The sequence below is a fragment of the Periplaneta americana genome, chromosome 5, assembly GCF_040183065.1.
Source record: "Periplaneta americana isolate PAMFEO1 chromosome 5, P.americana_PAMFEO1_priV1, whole genome shotgun sequence".
Lineage (NCBI taxonomy): Eukaryota > Metazoa > Arthropoda > Insecta > Blattodea > Blattidae > Periplaneta > Periplaneta americana.
The window spans coordinates 178,340,036-178,365,530 of record NC_091121.1 but is presented as its reverse complement, the minus strand read 5'-3'; the positions used below and the strand labels follow the sequence as shown (position 1 = coordinate 178,365,530).

General features: G+C 34.0%; 1 protein-coding gene across 7 annotated transcripts in view; it reads right to left on the bottom strand.

Annotated features, from left to right (window-relative positions):
- Positions 1-25,495, bottom strand: part of LOC138700302 (uncharacterized) — a 507,020-nt gene that overhangs the window by 29,904 nt on the left and 451,621 nt on the right. For 6 of the 7 annotated variants that reach the window (XM_069826822.1, XM_069826824.1, XM_069826828.1 and 3 more), the window contains 3 exons: positions 7,868-7,962; positions 5,252-5,457; positions 967-1,038 (listed from right to left, as the gene is read on the bottom strand). In XM_069826822.1, the coding sequence (XP_069682923.1) occupies positions 967-1,038; positions 5,252-5,457; positions 7,868-7,962 (373 nt within the window). The remainder of the gene's footprint in view (positions 1-966; positions 1,039-5,251; positions 5,458-7,867; positions 7,963-25,495) is intronic. The other variant, XM_069826826.1, reaches the window with a different exon arrangement.

Sequence of the window (25,495 nt, the reverse complement as noted above, 5' to 3'; positions counted from 1 at the left end):
TATTAATTGTCAATTAACATTACAGAGATTATTCTATAGGACAAGTTAATAAATCTTTAATATTCTCATAGCTAGCAGTGCATATTCTGTACAGATTACTGTGCACTTAACTGCGGAATCCCGGCCAAACAAGTCACTCAGCTGAGTGCACCCCTTGCGTAATGGCAGTTGACTTGGACATAAAACTCAACATATATGCCTAGCTTGGAGTCAGGCCAAAAGGGAAACATTGAAGGAGAAGAGTTCGATCCGGTGCTGTGGATTGAATTCGGCGTAGCTCAGTGGTCAGAGCGCTTGGTATGTAGAACCAAGGACCCAGGTTCGATCCCCGGTGCCAGAGACAATTTTTCTCCTCAAATATTAATTGTGAAGCAAAATAGTTTTTACTCTGGTTTCGAAACATTCAAAATTTAAATATTTAACATCTCCAGGTATCTTGTTATTAAGTACTGTTAAGACTTTTGGTAATCTGACAGTTTATATGCAAGTTGTTGGCAGCTCTAGTGTTATGGTCAGGAATTTCAGAGTTTCTTTTAAAATAATTAAGAATTTTATGAATGAAGCAAACTGTTTGTGTAATGTAGATGCTGGAGAGTGATAAAATATTTAATTATTTGAAAACTTTCTTTGCTTGGAGTGCATATAGGAACTTGTTTTATTAGTTTCTTTTAAAGTTTAAATATTTTTATAGCTTCAGAGGACATTCCCCAGAGCCTTAGTACGTGTTTCATATTGTTATTGACATGTTAGGAGCCCCAAGTTCAATAGTTCTTACATTTATAAAGTTTTCAAATTCTTGTTGAACTTTTCAGTGACATTATAGGCAGACAGACTTGTTTAACTTGATTGTATCTTAGTGTATCTATATACTGTAGCTACCTTGGAAGGTGGAAAATAGGAAAGATTGGAGAATGCTGGGTTTGCAGTGAAGGACCTGCCATTTGGCAGTACACTATGTATAGCTACCTTCAAGAGCTGGAATTTCAAGGCACGTTCTTCGGCTTCAAGAGCATCGATGGCTGACAAAGTTGAATTGATCTGACAACAAAAAAGCATAAATGAGAGAGAGAGAAGTTACAGTGAATTATTTTCTGCAACTGAAAATAAGAAGAGTAGACCTTCGGAGTCAGAGTTTGAAATAAGGACGTATATATTAAACTAAATTGAAGAAAGTAGAAAAGACTAGACCTAATTAATGAACAGTTACTGAAATAGCTTCAACGAAATGAAAAAGTTAAGAAAAGGAGAGTCAAAAGGAATCTGTCAATCTTCAAAATATGAAAATAATATCGTAATACCATTTTAATAATGAAACACAATTAAATCTGTATCACGCTATAGCACTAAATGAACATAGAAACAACCATATACACGAGATTTTGAGATTATAAAGTTAAAAAAACACCAGCATTCTGACGTTCTCAACAGTTGTGGAAAAAATACAAAAAAAAGAGGGGGAGGAAAAGGAGACGGATAAATAATAATAATAATAATAATAATAATAATAATAATAATAATAATAATAACAATAATATTCATAATAGACAAATAGAAAAGCAAAATAGGTGGGGAACAAAGAAATGAAGAAAGGCAGAAAAAAAATTTGTAGGATTGTTTTATTGGGTTATTTTACGACGCTGTATCAACATCTAGGTTATTTAGCGTCTGAATGAAATGAAGGTGATAATGCCGGTGAAATGAGTCCAGGGTCCAGCACCGAAAGCTACCCAGCATTTGCTCGTATTGGGTTGAGGGAAAAACCCGGAAAAAACCTCAACCAGGGAACTTGTCCCGATCGGGATTCGAACTCGGGCCACCTGGTTTCCCGGGCAGACGTGCTGACTGTTACTCCACAGGTGTGGACATTTGTAGGAAGTTTAGAAAAAGTGGACAGGACGAAAAATTAAATTAGACCAAACTGTACTTACATTTAAATTATTCTACATCTTTTACACAGGTAGGCTAAATTTATATGTGCAGCTGTCAAAAAAAAAAAAAAAAAAGTAGCCGCACTCATGAACAGTGAATATTTTCTAAGTGCACTTTGGATAACGGTGATGTTACATGATGCATGCGCTTATAGAAACAGTTTCGGAACTAAGATGTTTAAGCAGAAGCCCTTCACATCTGCGTCTCATAGAGCAGTGGTAGTGTGTTCGCTTAATGATTCGAAAGTTGTGAGTTCGAGCCTTGTTCAAGTTATCATTTATATTCTGTTATCATTCTTTAGTATTATAAATGATATTCAAGTTATCATTTTATTTTGTTATTGTTCTTTAACGATATGAATAATATTCAAGTTATCATTTATATTCTGTTATACTTCTTTAGCGATATAAATAATATTCAAGTTTCATTTGTATTCTGTTATCATTCTTTAGCGATATAAATAATAGGCCTATTCAAGTTATCATTTGTATTTTGTTATAGTTCTTTAGCAATATAAATAATGTGACAGCCACGTGAGATTCGATCTCACGACCGGCAGAAGAAGGGCTAGGTCGGCCGTGGTTCGGGCAGGTTGCGCACGCATCTGCTTCCTGGGGCATGTGCTGTGGCATAGAGAGGAGAGGGGAGAGAGCGACCGCGGCAGAGAAGCGATATATTATAGACATAATGGAGAACCTACAGCAGATCCTGCAAGCCATCGCGGAAATGAAAGCAGAAATGAAAAACGACATACGTGAAGTGAAAGCAGAAATGAAAGACGACATGAACAAGCACATCAGTGAGGTGAAGAACGATATAAGTGAAGTGAAAGGCGACATAAGCGGAGTGAAAGATGACGTCACTACGAAAATTGGAAGCGTCAGGTCCCCCAACTGCGGTCCACTGCACTCAAACTCAAGACTCCCGGCTCCACAGTTACGGACACAACTCAAGTCGAACTTCGGTCTCAAAGCTGGCTTCACTGTTACACAAGACTGGATGGCTTGCTGTCCACTGACTATAACAACACTGCAACTAAACTGCTCAAGTTCACTCGCGTGTCGTAATTTATAACCACACCATAGTTACGAGAAAGTACGATTGCTCGAAATTTCCGGAAGATGCCAATCTCGAATTCTCTGGATTTCTCTCCTCAGTCACCAGCTCCTTTCCTCCCCCCTCTCTGCCGCGGACTAGAGTGCCATCGCTCCTCTTACGTCGCGCCCCTCCAGACCCTAGCGGCTGCAGCCCTCTTCGACGCGTTTTCTCGTGCGTTCCGCCCTCTGCGGGACGCGTGATCGAGCCTCGACTTGGCTGTCACAATAATATTTAAGTTATCATTTGTATTATGTTATCGTTCTTTAGCGATGTAAATAATATTAAAGTTATCATTTATACTCTCTTATCGTTCTTTAGCGATATAAGTAATATAAATTTAATGTTAGATTTGAAACAATATAGTTGCATAATATTAGTGTTAGTAATAATTAGTGAATTACGGGGAAGAATTGACATGCTTACGAAACATGTGAATTTATTAAACATTCATTATCAAGCGATTTATAATGTAAACAATAATGGTTATGAACAGTACGATTCTGCGGAAAGACACGATCCTAGATTAATGACGTCGCAAAGTTTCATCTGGTGAGCAATTAAAACCTTTTGTCGGCGTCACATTTTACGTAAAATTTGCGGTTCAGTCGTAGCTTGAACTTGGTCAATTTTAAAAAAAATAAAGACGATTTTTTCAGTAAAAATTATTATATTTAATGTGCATCATTTTTGGTTGAAATGATCAACAGCTACCGTACTAAATAAAAAAAAAATGAGTTCAGTGATTCAGGAGAAACTGCTGTATATAAATAGACAGCATGTCGAAAATATGTATTTTTGCGAAAATCTCGAAATAGTTTTTTCAACTGTAGTACGTAAAGTTACATTTTATCCATTATTATCAGTGCGTAAAGTGAGCCTTTGAAACACTAGTGCATAAAAAAGTAAGTAATCACTTTAGGCACTGCCAAACAAAAAGCAATATTCAATGTACAGACTTCATTAGTAAGAAATTAATACATTACCTCGATCTTTCATGACATAAATATTACACGTAACACAAATAAGTAACAAATTTAACATTCATATTTACATTTTAGACCTTATTATTCTGATGTTACATCTATAGCAGGCCTAGGCTACTCATTGCAACAAGATCTAGCATTCAACTTTTCCTAACCGCTTTGTCGATTATATGGTAGGTTCAGACGGCCATGAAATCGTGACTTTGAATGAAACAGGCTGTAATCCCATGGATACTTATTTTTTAATGGTTCTGAGTTTAGACGGCCGTGAAATCGTGACTTTGAATAAAACAGGCTGTAATCCCATGGATACTTATTTTTTAATGGTTCTGAGTTTAGACGGCCATGAAATCGTGACTTTGAATAAAACAGGCTGTAATCCCATGGATACTTATTTTTTAATGGTTCTGAGTTTAGACGGCCGTGAAATCGTGACTTTGAATAAAACAGGCTGTAATCCCATGGATACTTATTTTTTAATGGTTCTGAGTTTAGACGGCCATGAAATCGTGACTTTGAATAAAACAGGCTGTAATCCCATGGATACTTATTTTTTAATGGTTCTGAGTTTAGACGGCCATGAAATCGTGACTTTGAATAAAACAGGCTGTAATCCCATGGATACTTATTTTTTAATGGTTCTGAGTTTAGACGGCCGTGAAATCGTGACTTTGAATAAAACAGGCTGTAATCCCATGGATACTTATTTTTTAATGGTTCTGAGTTTAGACGGCCATGAAATCGTGACTTTGAATAAAACAGGCTGTAATCCCATGGATACTTATTTTTTAATGGTTCTGAGTTTAGACGGCCGTGAAATCGTGACTTTGAATAAAACAGGCTGTAATCCGATGGATACTTATTTTTTAATGGTTCTGAGTTTAGACGGCCATGAAATCGTGACTTTGAATAAAACAGGCTGTAATCCCATGGATACTTATTTTTTAATGGTTCTGAGTTTAGACGGCCGTGAAATCATGATCTTATAACCTCTCCAACTCGAAATATTTAATGTAAATCTGTGCTATCGTAGAAGAAAACATTCTATGATACACATTCGTAAAGTTATCTTTTTGGCACAAGTGTAAAGTAGCCTCATTTCACAAACTTTAGACTCGTGCCAAAAAGAGAACCTTTACGAACTTTTATAACAAACAACTTAGGCCTACTATTTCATTTGGAAGGATCACAATACTTTCTCTTTATTTTGGTGAAATGCGAGAGTGAAAACTGTTACCTACCTCATTGTCAGGCTGATCTTCTTGAACAATTTCATCATTTTCATCCAAGCTCTTGAACTCCAGCTCGTCCTGCTGTTGAGGTGAAGGTGTCGTCTGTGCTCTGGAGAGTGGAGGTGTTGCTGGATCCACAGGAGGCAAGAATGGTTCAGCAGGTGGAGTAAATAGCCCATTTGATATCTTTCCTCCATTTTCTGTTAATATGCTGGCTGTTGAAAACAAAAATGATTTAAGTACCGATGTATACAAAATTTACATCATATTTCAACGAGGAGAAAATAATATCTTTTTATTCATTGCAACAATGAACATCGTTACTTGATATCTAGTCCTAAAAAGGTTCATTTAAGTGCCACTAACTGAGCTTGCTTTAACGGATGTCAGATAGCGTTTCTCACATGTATTATATCAACACTGAATAACTTTTTTTTTGTTATTCTAAACACAAACAAATGTTTAGTTATGATGGCCTTATATCAAGTGCGATATTTAACATGACATTAAGATTAAGCTCTTCAATTTTCTTCATATTACAAGATAAAATTTTACGAAGATTGATTTTTGAATAAATTGTAATACGTATTATATTTCCAATATAGAGTATTATTTGGAACTTTAACGGAGAGGAACGTGTATTTTCTTTCTTTTTTTGTTATTATTACTGTGTTATGCTTTCGTGTATGTTTTATGTTTCATTAAACAAGGTGGGTCAAAAGTCGCTTTCCCAATATTCGTTCTTAGCTTTCATACTTGTACACATACAGATGTCATAACTTGAATAAACGAATAGCTGGTGTAACAAGTGGTGGGTTGACAACCATGTTCGTACATCAACTGTTTTTCCGATGTCATGTCTTGTTATTGTTGTTTTATTTTGTTGTGTTGGGTTGCGTCTGTTTGTAATAACTGCTAGTTTCTTGCAATGAATCACAAATGAACCACAGAACAACGCGTTTTTGTGCTACAAAGTTGGTGGAAACATAGTGAAGACACATTGTGTATCAAGAAACAGGGCCTTCATTTTGAACAAAATCTATAAAGGTATGTGTAGTCAAATGTAAATTGAATGTAATTAAATGTAAGGAAGTGTTTGGGGAAAGTGACTTTTAACTCACTCTGTATTATACTTGTATTTGTATTATTTAAATTTTAATACATCTATATCCAAATTTTATATACTGTAAGTATCTCTGCCTGAAAATATAAAATATTAGTTGCATTTCTTTAGTCTTTTGCTTTAAGACGAAACATATTGATGTTACAGTCATTTCATGTATAAGTGAATACAAAACAGTAAATTTTATTAAACTACTCGTGGCATAATAAAGTATACTAGTAATATGAATGTACCGAGGACTGGCTGTAATGTTCATGCTTTAAGAATCACAAAAACATTGTTATTTCTAGGATTTCTATAGTAACCAATCATCTTGCATAATAATTAACTTAATGGCATCCCAAGAACAATGGTTAGTACAAAATAAGGCATAATCACGCAAAAAATAATTATCGTTGTTAGGAAGAATAGGTTTGTTAGCATCGTGACCGTAAATTTAACATTGATGAATTACATTATTTAATGACATAAAAGTATCATCTACACAGAAAACTACATTTATGTAATAAGTGAGCTGTTCAGAGCAAAAGAGGTGTAAGTCAAAATTAGGTAATGAGGTTTAAAGTAAAAATTCTGTAAAATACAGAGCAAAGTAGCAATTAATATGTCCTTCGTGCTATCCACTGACTACTAATAGTTTAAATACATTGAATATTAATTGATACTTTGTGCTGTATTTTATACAATGTTTACTTTAACCCTCATTACCCAATTTTGACTTACACCACTTCTGCTCTGAACAGCTCAATTATACACAATTTTCTAAAGAATATTTAATAATCATTATTTACAGTAAAATCTTAAAGAAATTAATATCTAATTATATATACCATAATAATAAAGAGAATATGAAAGTGAAAAGAAGCAATATTAAATTATAAAATTCCTCTTTAGAAAATATGCCCACGACATAATAGAATCTCAGGTTGATAAAAACGCATCTAACGCATGCTTAAATGGTATTATATATAATAAAACGTGACAAAATTTTTATTCACAGGAAACGTCACTGTAATTTTTTTTTAATCTCTATGATGAAAAGTTTTTTTTCATTTTATAAAATATGTTAATAAAATCTGTAATATAGGCTTAGGCTTACCTGATATGTAAAAAATTCAGTAAGATAAATAAAAACAATGCACAATCAGCTTAAATTTAAATGACTTTTAATACTTTTATACCCATAGTGCGCTATTTAAAACAATACTGTTTTAAAGGTAATATTTATAAATAAAAAATAGGCCAATTGTATATTGCAAAAAAAAAAAAAAAACAAAAAAAAAAATGAATGGATAACGCTTTTAAGTAGAATTCATACTGTTCAAAACAATAGGGTGCCGATATTTTAGTGGAAAATATCTTTTTAATATAGTCTACGCTTCGAAATAAGTGAATGTTTTGAATGGGTAATACTTATTGCACATTTATTCAAAATACCAAGGTCTAAATAGACAACATTTTAAAATAAAATACTGTAAAAATTAGGACAGTTAATTTCTCACCTTGTGACAATTCATGGCGAACTCCTTGTCGTGCTAACATAGGTTTCTGGGGAATGGTGAAATCATCAGCTGTATCCCCTTGGATGCTAGGTGATCTGAAATTAAGTAGAAATGATTTTTGTATAACAAAATAAGCCAAAACTTTATCTATGTATGAAGAAAATATTTCCAGAACTTCCTATAGTGTTTTTTTAGTATGATATATCAGTATGAAACCATTTTTACATTTGATGTTAATTATTTGAAAAGAAATATCATGTCAATACATCGTACCGAACACATTTTCTTCATTCATCTACTTAATGGAACTGTTCGTGCGGACGTATCTACGACTGAACAACAAAACCATTTCTTACATATCAAACATCGTCGTGATGATAATAAACCAAACTAGGCCAGGGATGGGCAACTTAATACCTCTCGGGAGCAAAACTTAATTTAGGCAACTTCACCTGGGGCCAGATTATGCCTTATATTTAGTTTAGTCCATGCGGAAAGAAAAATGCAAGTTATAATCCATATTATATTAATAAACAAAGGTTATATGCTTGGAAAATTTTCATTACTCATCACTAAACAGTAACAGAAAAAAGTTCTTCGTCTCTGAGCAAAAATGAACATAAAAATCTTATGAAATATATGGTGAAGAATCGGTAGAACGGAGAAAAATTCTCTCCGGTACCGGGACTCGAACCTAGGTTTTCAGCTTTACGTCCTGGCACTTTATCCACTAAGCCGCACAGGATTCAAGTTCCGATGCCTGATTGAATCCCTCTTATTTTTAAGTTCTACCTATTATGTTCCCCTTTTTGGCCTACCCTCGTGTATCGTGTTACAGTATGTATGATAATAGACACAATGTCCAACCACAAGTACAGAGGTGCACTCAATACGAGTGGCTAAGCGGTCGGGGTCCGACGGAACATAATTTCTCACCTTGTGATGAAACACCGAACCAGGAGTAATTGTGTTTTCTCTCATTCACAATTCAGTATTGAAAAATAATCCAGACCTAAGCAATTTACACATTCTTAAGTTTAAAAATAAAGTGAAAATGTTTGTGTGATATTTGTTTAATTTTATTATTATTTTAAGTGTTACTAGCATTATATGTTACTAATATTTATTGTATTTATCTGATGCATGTAAGCTATTAGATAAAACATTGTAATAAATATAAATAGATCATTTTGTTAATTAATAACAGTGTATGTTTCCACATAAATGATTTTCTAAGCACCGCCACAGATACACTTGATTGTACTTGTCACTATCTCTGTCACTAGAGAGTCCTTGAAATTTATATTTTCCCCGCCATTCATAAAATAATTTGATATGATACCTCTTGCACCAAAGGGGAGATGTATAACTGATTTATATATTTCAGTATTATTTGTATTTATCCTGGTAATAATGTACAGTTTGACTCGTAGACATTTTGTTTTTCAGCATTAACTTCCTATGATTGTATGAGAAGATTCGAAGAGAACGTCAGGATGTAGACCTTCGGCTCCCTCCTACTACCAATAATGCATAACACAATGTTAATACGGCGGTTGCTGTCGTCTGCGATACAACGAACTATTTGTCGATTTTCGAGTTCGTTATTATTTTTTTTCTGGTTATTATATGCTTATATAAATTATGTTAACTCTCGCTAAGTGGTTTTATATTCCATTTTGAATCTTGCGTACAATATTTTATATTTTATTTTACCAGTTTTAGTTATTATTTTATTATTGTTGATATTTTTGTCTTATTATTATTATTATTATTATTATTATTATTATTAATTTGTATTACTATCTTTGTATTATCTTCGTCACTGTTATTCTATTATTATTATTATTAATTTGTATTACTATCTTTGTATTATTTTCGTCACTGTTATTCTATTATTATTATTATTATTATTATTATTATTATTATTATTATTAATTTGTATTACTATCTTTGTATTATCTTCGTCACTGTTATTCTATTATTATTATTATTATTATTATTATTAATTTGTATTACTATCTTTGTATTATCTTCGTCACTGTTATTCTATTATTATTATTATTATTATTATTATTATTATTATTAATTTGTATTACTATCTTTGTATTATCTTCGTCACTGTTATTCTATTATTATTATTATTATTATTATTATTATTATTATTAATTTGTATTACTATCTTTGTATTATCTTCGTCACTGTTATTCTATTATTATTATTATTATTATTATTATTATTATTATTATTATTATTATTAATTTGTATTACTATCTTTGTATTATCTTCGTCACTGTTATTCTATTATTATTATTATTATTATTATTATTATTAATTTGTATTACTATCTTTGTATTATCTTCGTCACTGTTATTCTATTAGTATTATTATTATTATTATTATTATTAATTTGTATTACTATCTTTGTATTATCTTCGTCACTGTTATTCTATTATTATTATTATTATTATTATTATTATTATTATTAATTTGTATTACTATCTTTGTATTATCTTCGTCACTGTTATACTATTATTATTATTATTATTATTATTATTAATTTGTATTACTATCTTTGTATTATCTTCGTCACTGTTATTCTATTATTATTATTATTATTATTATTATTATTATTATTATTATTATTAATTTGTATTACTATCTTTGTATTATCTTCGTCACTGTTATTCTATTATTATTATTATTATTATTATTATTATTATTAATTTGTATTACTATCTTTGTATTATCTTCGTCACTGTTATTCTATTATTATTATTATTATTATTATTATTATTATTATTATTAATTTGTATTACTATCTTTGTATTATCTTCGTCACTGTTATTCTATTATTATTATTATTATTATTATTATTATTATTATTAATTTGTATTACTATCTTTGTATTATCTTCGTCACTGTTATTCTATTATTATTATTATTATTATTATTATTATTACTATCATCAACATTATTATTGATGTCTGTAAAATTTATGTAGACTCTATTGGACTGTACCCAAGCACGAGAATATGCTCATTTCGGGTATCTATTCATATGTATCATTTCAAATGTAAATTATGAATAAATCTGAATTTGAATTTATTTTGAATTCATGAACAATAAGTGTACAGATGTTTGAAGCAGAAGCGCGACACATCTAATCAACTGAGAACTGCAAATCGCAGTTACTTAAATATTACAGATAATTTTTTCAACTTGTAAAAAAAAATGATTAAAAACCATTACGTGAGGCAAAAACCTGTCCAGAAATACTCTTAATTTAAGCTTAACTGTCAAAGTGTAGAATAACGTTGTTGTTGTATTAATGGAACTGAATTATTTGTCAATTTTCTATGTGAAATTCTGCCGATTTCTTAGTTTCCCGTATTTTCTTAAAAAAAGTGGAACTGTCACTTTAAAGTATATAACCAGTGAGGGAAGTGAGGCGGTATGCGTCGGTATGGAATACAGCCACTGGTTTCTATGGCCAGAAAACATACCATTAGCGAATAATGACATACCGTCACTGAAAAAATGTGATCCGTAAAAATTTGTTTACACATTTCTTCACAGCAAAGAGTACTACTTAATCACTCATTTAAAGTTTGTGTGACTGCAACCGTGTATATTTTTGTGTGGCTTTACTTTGTTTATAGTGTTTTTTTCTCTCTATATTTCTTGTGTAGTTTTACTTTGTAAGTGTATTTTTTTCTGTTTCCTGGTGTGGAAGAGAAGGCCTGATGGCCTTAACTACACCAGAATAAATAGATAGATAGATAGATAGATAGATAGATAGATAGATAGATAGATAGATAGATAGATAGATAGACAGATAGACAGATAGATAGATAGATAGATAGATAGATAGATAGATAGATAGATAGATAGATAGATAGATAGATAGATAGATAGATAGATAGATAAATAAATACTATCTGTTTGCTTCGTAAATCTAAACCACAGCCTTCTGGAACTCTATTCAACGTGTATTTAGACACGTTTATTTGATAAGTCAACCCCTGGGATGCTTAAAAGGGTAGTATTTCAAGGCTTATGGTGGCCATTGTTGTCAATTTAGTGACTGTGTCATTTTTGTTATTGGACTTTTCATTAATAACTAAGTAAGAGACTTTGAAGCTTTAACAATATTTTAAATGATAACTCTCAATAGGTATTTCAAAATAATCTAATAAATAACTGAAGTAACTTGAAATTATTTTATTAAGAACTTTAATGTGTTGCGTAAGCTTCAAAGATTCGCTTTACTGACTGCACGAAACAATTTATTGTATACAACATGTTTGTGTATGTTGTAAGCGAAGGGGTATGTCTTTTTTAAATCGAAGTATGCCAGTGGAAAACCTTAAGGTAGCATACCGCTTCTGTTTTTTCCCCATTTCCCTCACTGTAGCTATAGTTGCGACGCTGTTATTCCCGGCGTCACGCCTCTTTGCTTACGTCTTAGGAAGTGAAGGCTCTATAAAGTCTAGGTAGGTAGTATCGTTCGCCATTTTTGTTCTTTCGTTGCCGAGCTACCAGACGAGGAATCTATTTGCCACACCGTTAAACATTATCATGTCATAGCTCGTATGATAATAAATGAAACGCACTGTAATTCAGCAAATAATTGAGCGGCAAATAACGTCTTCTTGTGCTTTCTGCGAACGCCAACGAAAGAGCCAAAATGGCGGGCGATTGTATTAAGTATTTATCGAGCCTTAATAAATGAATAACGCCTTCATCAGCGAATCACAAGACGCACACGTTTAAATGTAGCCGACCTGCAACGCGATTGGCTGCCGGAAATTAGAGCGACGGGAATATAACGAATAATTGAAAACCTCTTTTAACGGCTAAATTACCAACTAAATAAATAAAATAACTGTAAAATGGAACCACTTTCAGAAGTTTTGCGACAACTTAAAACAAGAACTTTGAATCAGAAGAGCCCTTACATTCGAGTAGGCTATATACGGTGCACGTGGGCAAAGGCACGTGGTGGTAATTTAACCTACTTTATTGTTGTGTCGGAAAGAAAGCAGCCTAAATTGCAATTTTATCTAGATGCCATCATTCCCATCGAAAGCCACATATTGACACAAACAGTGAAGAACGTCACATTATTTCTAATCAGAAGCTGTTGACAACCCTGTCATCGAACCGTTATTATGAAGATGGAGTGCCCTCTTCGTAAGTGACGTATGATGCTGGTTTCACAGACAGAACTTTTTCAAACATTAACTTATCAGTGACATAAATTCTGAAATGTAATCCAAGAGTTCACTCTCTCAGTTCCAACGCGATATTCCACTCTAGTGTGGAAACGTAGCTACTAACGGTAACATTAACGAAACTGATAGGTTTCTAGGAAACTATAAGTGCAATATCAGAATTCTGTGAAAATGTAAAGTGTACCGGATGCAAGCAGTGCCGGATTTAGGCCTAGGCAACCGCCTAGGACGGCAATTTCCAGGGAGGCGGTATTTTTTCTCTCTTTCTTTTCCTTTTTTTTATTTTCATTTTACAGTGAAATTTGTTTTTAAAACACGTGTTGGTAAATCTGTTCTGAAGTTTGTTCTTGAACACCTTGTAGAAGTTTGATATTGTTTTGTTATCGCATTGTCGTGGTCGAGGCGAGGGTGAAAGGAAAGTGTGCAATTTCATAGTTATATCACACTCTAGTACAGGCCTGCACAAGGTTTGCGCTCTTCGAGCCGGCTCACAACTCAAGAGCGGAATGCAGATATTAGCTGCGCTCTTTATAAGGATGGACTGGAAGAAGGGGTGATCTCGTTCAAAATATACACAAAAGGAAGTACTATTACGAGTGTTTATGAAATGAATTCCCGTTCAGTGTTTGCAAAACTATCTTGGACTATTATTAATTAATAAAGAAATATTTATTTTACAGAAGTAATAGAAATTCTATAGATACTTAAATGTACAATATCATTTTGTTATATTTTTATTTATCAGTACATCGAAACGAGGTTTTATGCTATTGGCAGCTGAAAGGAACAGTAGCCTACTGATCATAACGAAACATCAGTTACAGATGTTCGATGTCTGCCTTTATTAAAGTTGATTATATAAAACAGTTGCTCACAAATATAAATGTTGAGCCAAACATAGCAATCATTTTCATAGCCAGCCTGTGTAGTCGTGGATATTATTGCTAATGTTGAGTCTTGTAAAACTCAACCAGGCTAGTAGTATTATTCAAACGATCTTTAGCCCTAAGGTCACATTGAAGATCAATAAGTTCGAGTTGTAAATCGTTAAATATTAAATGTTATGTTTCGTCTTTTAGATTCCTCCATACTGTGCTGTAGCAGTAGGTAAGCAAAGTGAAACAGTTACTGAGAATAGGCCTACACACTGCACTCCACTAGATAACTGAGTGGTCGTTTCCCTCTCCTCTACCTGTAGCAAGTCTATGTCATTCTGACGTATCTTCCTCTCTGTTTCGGCGAGCGGTAAACACCGCTCTCCCGCTCCGAAGGAACGCCCGCGCTCGTTGAGCGCTGTTTGTGCAGGCCTGGTCTAGTATATACATTCACGAAGCTTGAGTTATGAGGGTGCTAGGAACAATAGACTGTGCCGGTACTATTTCGCATTGTCTGTAATGAGGCGATAGTAGCGATCCTAGCGGTTAGCAACTATCTATGGATGTATATTTACTATGTATTCATCTTCGTGACTGTATACTTGACTGTGGTTATATTGTAATGCCGATATGTTATTATACTATGAAACTCCTTAAATTTAACTGCTTGTATAGGTTAAACAAGAATGCATTGTTGAAAATCAAATTGGATGTATAGGCCTACATGCATAAGTGTTCTGTCCATGGGCATGCCTTTCACTATAAACCCAGAATTCTCCAATTTTTCCTATTTTCTGCCTTTTTCTTAGCCTCCGCATGTGATCCATATATCTTAATGCCGTCTATCATCTGATATCTTCTTCTGCCCCGAACTCTTCTCTCATTCACCATTCTTTTTTCTCTTTCTGATCAGTTTCAGCATTGTGTTTATTATATTATCGCTATGAATAGTAACCACAACTCTCAGTTACATTTCCAATTCAATATATGTCAACAACACTTTTTAAAAATATACTATTGAAAAAATGATATTAAATAAATAGTTACCTACCTATTCTCAAATACCATGGACACTACACACAGTTTTCAATTCACAAAGAAACCAGTACTTCTTGTGACTTTAACCAGTATGATTGTCGAAAGAATTGAAAATACTTTTGTATTTAATAACATGATTTTATCTTATCTTATGTGTACTAATGACAAACAGAGGAAATGCAACTTTGTTCCTATTAGAAGTGATCATTAACAAATATTTCTCACTAAATAGAATCTAAACGATAGCATTGAAGGATCTTGCTATGGGTATTCGAATATTTGTTTTGTTTCTCAAATGTGGACACATTTCTGTATTAGTGGTAGAGTTAGTAAGCTTAATTGATAATGATAATAATGATAATAATAATAATAATAATAATAATAATAATAATAATATAATAGGGAAAACACGGGAATTTTACTGGAAGCAAGTAAAGAGATAGGTTTGGAAGTAAATCCCGAAAAGACAAAGTATATGATTATGTCTCGTGACCAGAATATTGTACGAAATGGAAATATAAAAATTGGAAATTTATCTTTTGAAGAGATGGAGAAGTTCAAATATCTTGGAGCAACAGTAACAAATATAAATTATATTCGGGAGGAAATTGAACACAGAATAAATATGGGAAATGCCTGTTATTATTCGGTTGAGAAGCTTTTATCATCCAGTCTGCTGTCAAAAAATCTGAAAGTTAGAATTTATAAAACAGTTATATTACCGGTTGTTCTTTATGGTTGTGAAACTTGGACTCTCAGTTTGAGAGAGGAACATAGGTTAAGGGTGTTTGAGAATAAGGTGCTTAGGAAAATATTTGGGGCTAAGAGGGATGAAGTTACAGGAGAATGGAGAAAGTTACACAACACAGAACTGCACGCATTGTATTCTTAACCTCACATAATTAGGAACATTAAATCCAGACGTTTGAGATGGGCAGGGCATGTAGCACGTATGGGCGAATCCAGAAATGCATATAGAGTGTTAGTTGGGAGGCCGGAGGGAAAAAGACCTTTGGGAAGACCGAGACGTAGATGGGAGGATAATATTAAAATGGATTTGAGAGAGGTGGGATATGATGATAGAGACTGGATTGATCTTGCTCAGGATAGGGACCAATGGCGGGCTTATGTGAGGGCGGCAATGAACCTCCGGGTTCCTTAAAAGCCAGTAATTAAGTAAGTAAGTATATAGTATAAAACTGATCACATTTCGTTCTATTTAGTACAACACATTTAACTTAAGCAATGTTAACGTAAGAGAACACGTCTATAGTCCGGATCACCTTACATAATACCATAAGGGTAAAACCTAACCAATTTCCCCCTATTATTACATATGCTAGAGGATTATAGTGATTTTCTAACTCTCAGATTGAATTTTCTTTCACTAACTCTGTTTCGAATATCGGGTACTGACAAATACTATAACTGGCAGTTATTTTCTAACTGTTATGTTGGCAACAACAATTTCGGTTTGCAGTAAAGGAAACTGATGAAAATGCAAGCAAATATATTTTTAGGTTAGGTCTCGTGAATCGTAAACTGTTTGGTCAAAGCAATGAATTTCATGTTGCCAGACAAAATAGATTTTAATATTAGATCATACTAATCCTAATTACCAACATAATATGCGAGAAGTTCAGGAGGAAAATATAGTATATCATAAATTATTGAACCATTTCGGAAACATCTCGCAACATAAAGATGAGCTGTGGTAAATAAGCAAGACATTGTTATTGTTAATACTGTATTATTATTATTATTATTATTATTATTATTATTATTATTATTATTATTTCAGTACGTAGCATTGTGATTTTACCCTCTTGGTGATATCTGGTATTAGTTGGCAACACTGAAGAGACAGTCAAATTAGATTTTTAAGAACTACACTTACGTGATTCTCACTATATGCCTGTACAACGATGTAACAAATTTAAAAAAAAATATATGTATATACAGAGTGGTAGGAGACTGATGCACCAAAATTTAAGAGGTGATTCTACATGTTAAATGTAACAAACTTTTATTACATTTTTTCTTCGATGAAGCACCGTTAAGCAGGAAAGGTAATGACTGATTGCTATACGAGCACATAGGTAAAAATAATCTGAACAGCTAATGGTTTGAATCTTTTTTTTGCATATCAAACCGTTTAGCCATGAATTTAAATAGAATAATTACGAAAATCGTTAAAATAAATCTTGCAACGCAGCGCGCGTTACCGACTGAGTACAGCAGAGGGGGAGGGGAAGATAAGGAGTGCAGGCAGCGCTTGGTGAAGTTATTGCAGTAGCCGTGATGTTGCCAAATGCTTCATAGAAACATAACGACATTCTCTAAGAAAAAACTTATTTAGATATTTCAAATCACTCCTCATGATCTATTACCAGTTTAATTTTGGTATAGAGGTTACAATCCATCCTATATATTTATATATGATGCTTACCGAAAATATTTCAGACTAACCACTAATCGAACTGGCTGTGCATCGTGTCCGAATCTCGGTAATAGGAGAGTCGTATTTGTGGTAGATAAAACAAAGGATTTTTGTCGGGGGTTCTTCCATTTTCCTCCGTCAATCCACAGCCACTTTCAATTTCATTATTTAATATTATAATCATTTTCATAGTGTCCACAACAGATTTCTATGCTACCTAGATCGCTAACTTCGCATCGGGAATTGAGGCCGGCAATCGCCATATCTAAAGCGGGCAAACCTGTGTTAGCTCCACAGATTTCTGTTGCATGCTATATATTGTTGCACTGTACATATAAATACCGATGAAATGCGCCGTTTCTGGATGCACAAACCACTATTACACGAGTGATACGTACTTTCTTGCCCGCTCGACAAATGGCGAAACAGTTTATTTTCGATCTCAATCATTAAAACTTCCGAGACAGCTAGTTAGCGATCTAGGTAGGCTTGAAATCTGTGGCATTCACCAAAAAACAGTGCGACGTGATGTAATATTGTGAGTGGCATACAGATGGTATCAGTCTGAGGAGACTTTGAGGGACTGGGTGGGACTTCACCGAAAACTCAAGTTTACATTGTATTCACTGGCGGTGCGTCAATAAGAGCACAAGAGCACGTGAACACCTTGTCTCCATTAATGCACGACTAGTTTTATTATTTGATACCGTATTGACGTAGTGGGGATGTATAATATCAGAATCGAGTACTTTAAATTTCCCGCATCTTGCATAAACTTCTTATGTGAACTTGGCAACATGCGTTCACGTACAAGCCGTGCTCTTTTCGAGATGGTTACAGGAATTTCACGCATGCGCGGGAGAAAATTGTCTTTAGCTGGCCGCTTATCACTCGTCAAGAGCACAAAGCGTTAAGTGAACATGATGAGTATCTATCCTACAGATGTCAGGTCCATCGATGCCTATCGTTCACGTGCTATATCTCGAGGAGGAAATTTAATAGCCTGAAGATGTCAGCATCTGACTGTAGGAACGTTTACTTACGTCTATGTGTGTACAGTGCTGCTACGAGAGTGTAGTTTGTGAATTACTATACTTCAGTGTGGCATAATAGCATAGTTTGGCTTTCAAACACGTGCTGGCTGACTGTGGTGGTGGTATGAATTTAAGTATCTGTTTGGCAGTGTATAATATTTAAGAATAATATTTACTGGCATGTATTTATAGTAATCAATCTATGCGAGTGGGATTACAGTACTGGTATAAGCTATAGTGTATCAGTGTGTTGTGAATCAAAATATATTACTGAACACACGCGTTTGTAAATAACGAGACTGTGGTACGTATTCATTTTTAACAAATATAAACAATGAACTCTGTTCAAGTAATTTTGAACAGTAAAGAACTGGGTAAACTGGCTTACCAAGAAAAATTGGAAATTAAAAGACTGAGTTCCATTATTATTATTATTATTATTATTATTATTATTATTATTATTATTATTATTATTATTATTATTATATGTTGTTTTGAATTTATATACGGTTTTTTTCGATAGTGAAACATTGGAATGATGACATTTCATATTAGACTAAACGTACGATTTCAAATTCTCTTCGATTTTGAACCACAAAATTGTGAACACACATAATATTTTATCACGAGCCGCCACTGATTGTACTACGTAGTTGAGTCGCGATATCTACGAGGAAAGTAGCCGTTCGGACTTCAGTAAGGCACAATAAGTCTATTAGAGGCTGGTGTTATCATTCAGACTCCACTTCGTACGATGGAAAAAAAAAAATCTAGTCAATATTGGAAGGTATGACTATGCTATAGCCCAAATCACTTTATCTATTTACAACTGAAGAAATATACAAATAATAGTAAAATAACTTTCATCTATTTATTCATCTCCAGCATTATCACCTACTTATTCTACACTGTCTTCAATTTTTTCGTCGTCGTCATCATCATCATAATCATCATCAATATACATTCCTTTAACACTAGAAATAAAGACAAATTAGATTACACAAGGTCCAGATTGAGTATGAGCTCAAATACTTGCTTTTTTAATGGCATAAATATATTTAATAAGTTACCATTGGAGGCGAGAAAGATACCAATAAATAGGTTTAAGCCCTGCATACATAGATGGTTGCTGAACAGACCTTTCTATCCAGTGAATGAATTCATGGAGTGTGATGTAAATATTGTATTTTATAAATGTAATCCTTTCTTTATATTTCAATTTTTCACTTTGTATTTTAATTATTCCTTATACAGTATAAATGTGTTAACATACATCATACTCTGTTTATTTCTCAGTGTTTGTTTTGTTTATTTCTCTGTGTTTATTTGCCTATGTATGTTAATTTCCTTATAATTATTTGTTTAGTTGTCAATATTTATTTGTGCTAAGTTTATTTGTTTGTGCATGTGTGAATGTATGTGTGCGTGTGTATATTATCAAACCTGACGATGTCATATCCAGGCCTTGTACACTGGCTTCTGACAAATCATCATCATCATCATCATCATCATCATCATCATCATCATCATCATCATCTCCCCAACTTCTTATACAGGGACATCATTTTATTTTTACTAACATTTCTAATATTAACCTGGTTATACCTTTGGATTAACGGTTGAGAACCGGAAACACCGTTTGCTACCCCCTTTCACGAGTGGAGTTCGATGATACTGGCGTAAAATGCAAACAAATCACTTTAATAGGTAAAAGAGTGAAGAAAAGTAGTTCATTCATTTACGTAAACTAGGAAATATCGCAATTTTGAGTTTGATAATTTTCATTAGGTTTTTGTTTTAATCAAAATACAGTACTGTATTAACAATAAGTGTTTTTACTCACGGACTGAGTTAGCCATGCGAACGTATTCATTATGCAGTGTATATTATACTGTCTACAGCACATTAGCGTACACTATAGAGAATGAAGATAAATTGAAAAATAATCATAATATGGATATTTAAACACATTTTTTAAAATGGTGGCCGTTCATTTCGATACAGTCTTCAGTTCTAATGCGCATATTATCGCACTATAGACTATTGCATCTAATTTCAATTACCAATTTCGTCCTTCTTACTAGTAACTCATGTTGAAATAATTCTGTACCTACTCTATAAAAAAGTGCCTTACGTACTGTAAATTTAATCTTCACTTCTGCCCGACCCGCACAGATAAAATTACTCAGACATGCTATCTACTGTCCATCCAAGTGGTTATGTCGCAGGATCGTAGAAAGGGGGGAAATCACGTGATGGTTAATTACTTAACGAGGCCCTTTTATTTAAGTTACTTTAAACAGTTGTATAATATTACGTAGACGTCCAATTCCTAACAGAAATTAACGTTTTCAGAAAAGAGCTAAGACGCCCAGCCACTAGCCTTTACAGAGGGGCGAGCAGGAGCAGGTGGGGAAAATCGGGATGCGACGTAGGCAAACGGACGACAGTACCTGTGCGAAAATATGATTCAATATTGAAAGCTCTTTCGTCACAGGAAAACGCGAACATATTTCTGGAACGTACTATACTCACTAACTTAGTACTAAATGCGACTTTGGTTCTGTGTGGAGGACAGTTGGAACTTCATTAGTAGAAGGGGCGGGAGTGAAGTACAGTAAAAAAACTCAGGTACAATAAAATTGAAGTATAAATAAGATGATGTCCCTGTTTTTTTTTTTCAGTATTAAAATATAACCTTTGAAATTACAGTACAATGAATAAAATTTGTACAAATGCAGTAGTTAATCCGAAATGTATACAACTTTTGCATATGCGAGGTTATTAAAACTTGCATTAGTTATAAAGTGGCTCACATTTTCATACATTTACGGGTGGAGATAATGAAGTGAACTTTCTGCGCAACTCAAAGGTCAAAGTTGGTGCTTCGCCTTCTCAACTAAAAATTCACATCCATTAAGATGGCATACAGTGAATGACATTGGGTACTTCGGATTGTTATTGGGGTGATTTGTTGGCGCCGGAAATTCTATTAAGGGCAATTTCAATTGAAGAGAATCCCTGCGAACACGCGATTACCGCATTAGCAAACGGCTGAAGATGTTACTCGTGCTTCCAACCGGACTAAATGGTTCGCCGAAAAAAAAAATGATGTAAATCTGTTATTGGATTCTATTAACTAATGTAATTCCCTAATATTTGACTAATTTGATTATGTTTTTAGTAACTAATATCATTTCCTTTTAATTATTACGTAGTACAAATTAATTACTATTGATCAGATTTTTTGTATTCGGCAGATAATGGAGAAAAAATGGGAGTATAAGGGTACAGTACATCAGTTATTCATAGATTTCAAAAAGGCATATGACTCGGTTATGAGGGAAGTATTATATGATATTCTTATTGAATTTGGTATTCCCAAGAAACTAGTTCGATTAATTAAAATGTGTCTCAGTGAAACATACAGCAGAGTCCGTATAGGTCAGTTTCTATCTGATCCTTTTCCAATTCACTGCGGTCTAAAGCAGGGAGATGCACTATCACCTTTACTTTTTAAATTCGCTTTAGAATATGCCATTAGGAAAGTTCAGGATAACAGGCAGGGTTTGGAATTGAACGGGCTACATCAGCTTCTTGTCTATGCAGATGACGTGAATATGTTAGGAGAAAATACACAAACGGTTAGGGAAAACACGGAAATTTTACTTGAAGCAAGTAAAGCGATCGGTTTGGAAGTAAATCCCGAAAAGACAGAGTATATGATTATGTCTCGTGACCAGAATATTGTACGAAATGGAAATATAAATATTGGAGATTTATCCTTCGAAGAGGTGGAAAAATTCAAATATCTTGGAGCAACAGTAACAAATATAAATGACACTCGGGAGGAAATTAAACACAGAATAAATATGGGAAATGCGTGTTATTATTCGGTTGAGAAGCTCTTATCATCCAGTCTGCTGTCCAAAAATCTGAAAGTTAGAATTTATAAAACAGTTATATTACCGGTTCTTCTATATGGCTGTGAAACTTGGACTCTCACTCTGAGAGAGGAACATAGGTTAAGGGTGTTTGAGAATAAGGTGCTTAGGAAAATATTTGGGGCTAAGCGGGATGAAGTTACAGGAGAATGGAGAAAGTTACACAACACAAAACTGCACGCATTGTATTCTTCACCTGACATAATTAGGAACTTGAAATCCAGACGTTTGAGATGGGCAGGGCATGTAGCACGTATGGGCGAATCCAGAAATGCATATAGAGTGTTAGTTGGGAGACCGGAGGGAAAAAGACCTTTAGGGAGGCCGAGACGTAGATGGGAGGATAATATTAAAATGGATTTGAGGGAGGTGGGGTATGATGATAGAGACTGGCTTAATCTTGCACAGGATAGGGACCGATGGAGGGCTTATGTGAGGGCGGCAATGAACCTTCGGGTTCCTTAAAAGCCATTTGTAAGTAAGTAAGTACAAATTAATTTACTGGGAAGAGCTTATAATTTTGAGAGAAAGAGGTGCAATTTTCTCTTATTAAAATAACAGAATGACGTTTATAAAGTGTGTAATTTAAAAAGAAGTATGTACCAAGATGAAAAATAATACTAGCGGATCCGAGTTCCTTTCTTAAGAGTAAAGTGGAAATTATTCTCCTGTACCATAGGAACTTGTTCCGCACCTTCTTGTTTGTGCTATATTGCTTTAAGTCAGGCCTGCACAAACAACGCTCAACGAGCGCGCGCGCTCCTTCGGAGCGGGAGAGCCGTGTTTACCGCTCGTCGAAACGGAGAGGAAGATACGTCAGAATGACATAGACTTGCTATAGATAGGGAAGTGGGAAACGATCACTCAGCTATCTAGTGGAGTGCAGTGTGTAGGCCTATTCTCAGTAACTGTTTCACGTTGCTTACCTACTGCTACAGTACAGTATGGAGGAATCTAAAAGACGGAACATAACATTTAACGATTCACAGCTCGAACATATTGATCTTCAATGTGACCTAAGGGCTAAAGATCGTTTGAATAATACTACTAGCCTGGTTGAGTTCTACAAGACTAAACATTAGCAATAATATCCACGACTACACAGGCTGGCTGTGAAAATGATTGCTATGTTTGGCTCAATATTTATATTTGTGAGCAACTGTTTTCTATAATCAACTTTAATAAAGGCAGACATCGAAAATTTGTAACTGATGTTTCATTACGATCAGTAGGCTACTATTCCTTTCAGCTGCCAACAGCATAAAACCTCGTTTTGATGTACTGATAAATAAAAATATAACAAAATGATATTGTACATTTAAATAGCTATAGAATTTCTATTATTTCTGTAAAATAAATATTTCTTTATTAATTAATAATAGCCCAAGATAGTTTTGCAAACACTGAACGGGAATTCATTTCATAAACACTCGTAATAGTACTTCCTTTTGTGTATATTTTGAACGAGATCACCCCTTCTTCCAGTCCACCCTTATACAGAGCGCAGCTAAATACCTGCATTCCGCTCATGAGCTGTGAGCCGGCTCGGAGAGCGCAAACCTTGTGCAGGCGTGCTTTAAGTGATAGCTTTATGCCGTTTCGACCCATGAATTTTTATTATTAGGAATGTGAAGATAGAATGGATCTAGGAGATCGATCCTTGAAGTATATTATTATTATTATTATTATTATTATTATTATTATTATTATTTGTTGATCAAATGCTCGTTCCCATGTTGCGGCTATTGTTCGTGAGAAAATAAACACATTTGGTTGGGAGCTGCTCCAGCATCCACCATACACTCCAGATCTTGCACCGACGGACTTTCATCTGTTTGGTCCCATGAAGAAATTTCTGCTGGCCATCGCTTTGCGACCGATGCAGAAGTGCAATCAGATGGCTATACTCCAACCGAACGGACTTCTATGAACAGGGTACCACGATGGGAGAAATATGTTGGGAAAATTGGCGCTTATGTAGAAAAGCAGCTAAAAGATGTGAGTTCATTTGTGAATTTTTTATTTTTGTTTACCTATTAAACGTTTTTTTTTATTATTGTGCGTTACTTTCCGATCCACCCTCGTATTTTGCGATAGCGAGTTTAGATGGCGAAGCATCCATATGAAAAGAAGTCGAATTGGAAAGTCATGTTCTTTAAATTTTATCTGGCTTTGTTTTCCTAACTAGATGATGTTGTTTTAGCACGGCACGAACTCTTTTGAAATCCATATAGCAGCCTCACGGAAAAAGAACATATATCCTGCATAATGAATACAAAAACTAGTCGGCAAGGTTATCTGGGTCACTAGGATCTGTGTGTGAGAGCACGGCGACGATTAATTTTAAAAACAGAATACATACACATTTATGCCTCTAATACAGCCGAAATTAATGACAGTATTTTTCTACTACAGATGTGTTTACTTTTTTTTTTAATACTACGTACGCTTTGGAATTCTATATTCCTTATTCCATTACCATTAAATATATGTCACTATTTAGCTATTATGGAAACAATGTTCTCCGTGTTGCGTTAAAATAGTTTACGAGCGTTGATATGAAAGATATTTAGGAAGCCAACAGTCACGAATTCCGCAATGGCATGACACGTGAGTTTAAAAATTCAATATCCTAATTACAAAACGTGGTGCAAACTTCTAGAACCTTGTAATAGTGCATAATGCATGTGTGATGCATTTTAAGTAGTCTCATGTTGTTACATCATTCAAAGAACGTAGTATCGACTACAGGATTAGTTTTCAATATTACAGTAACACTTCCTCTTCCATACTTCTCGGTTCTTTGATAGTTAAAATGCTTGGCACTTTGTTCGAGTGTTTAAATCCGTTCGAGGGCCATAAAATCCATACATGGCTTCTTTCAGATGAGAAAAAACCCATATCGCAGATTTACGGCACAGAAAAGAACCCATTCTCTAAACAAGAGGTTTTTCAGGGTGAATTTTGTCCTTCACTTCTCGCCCATGAAGTTCCTAGCTTCGCAAAATTAATATGTTTACAGATTTGTGAGGCTTCTGAGATCTGTGATGGTGGAGTAAG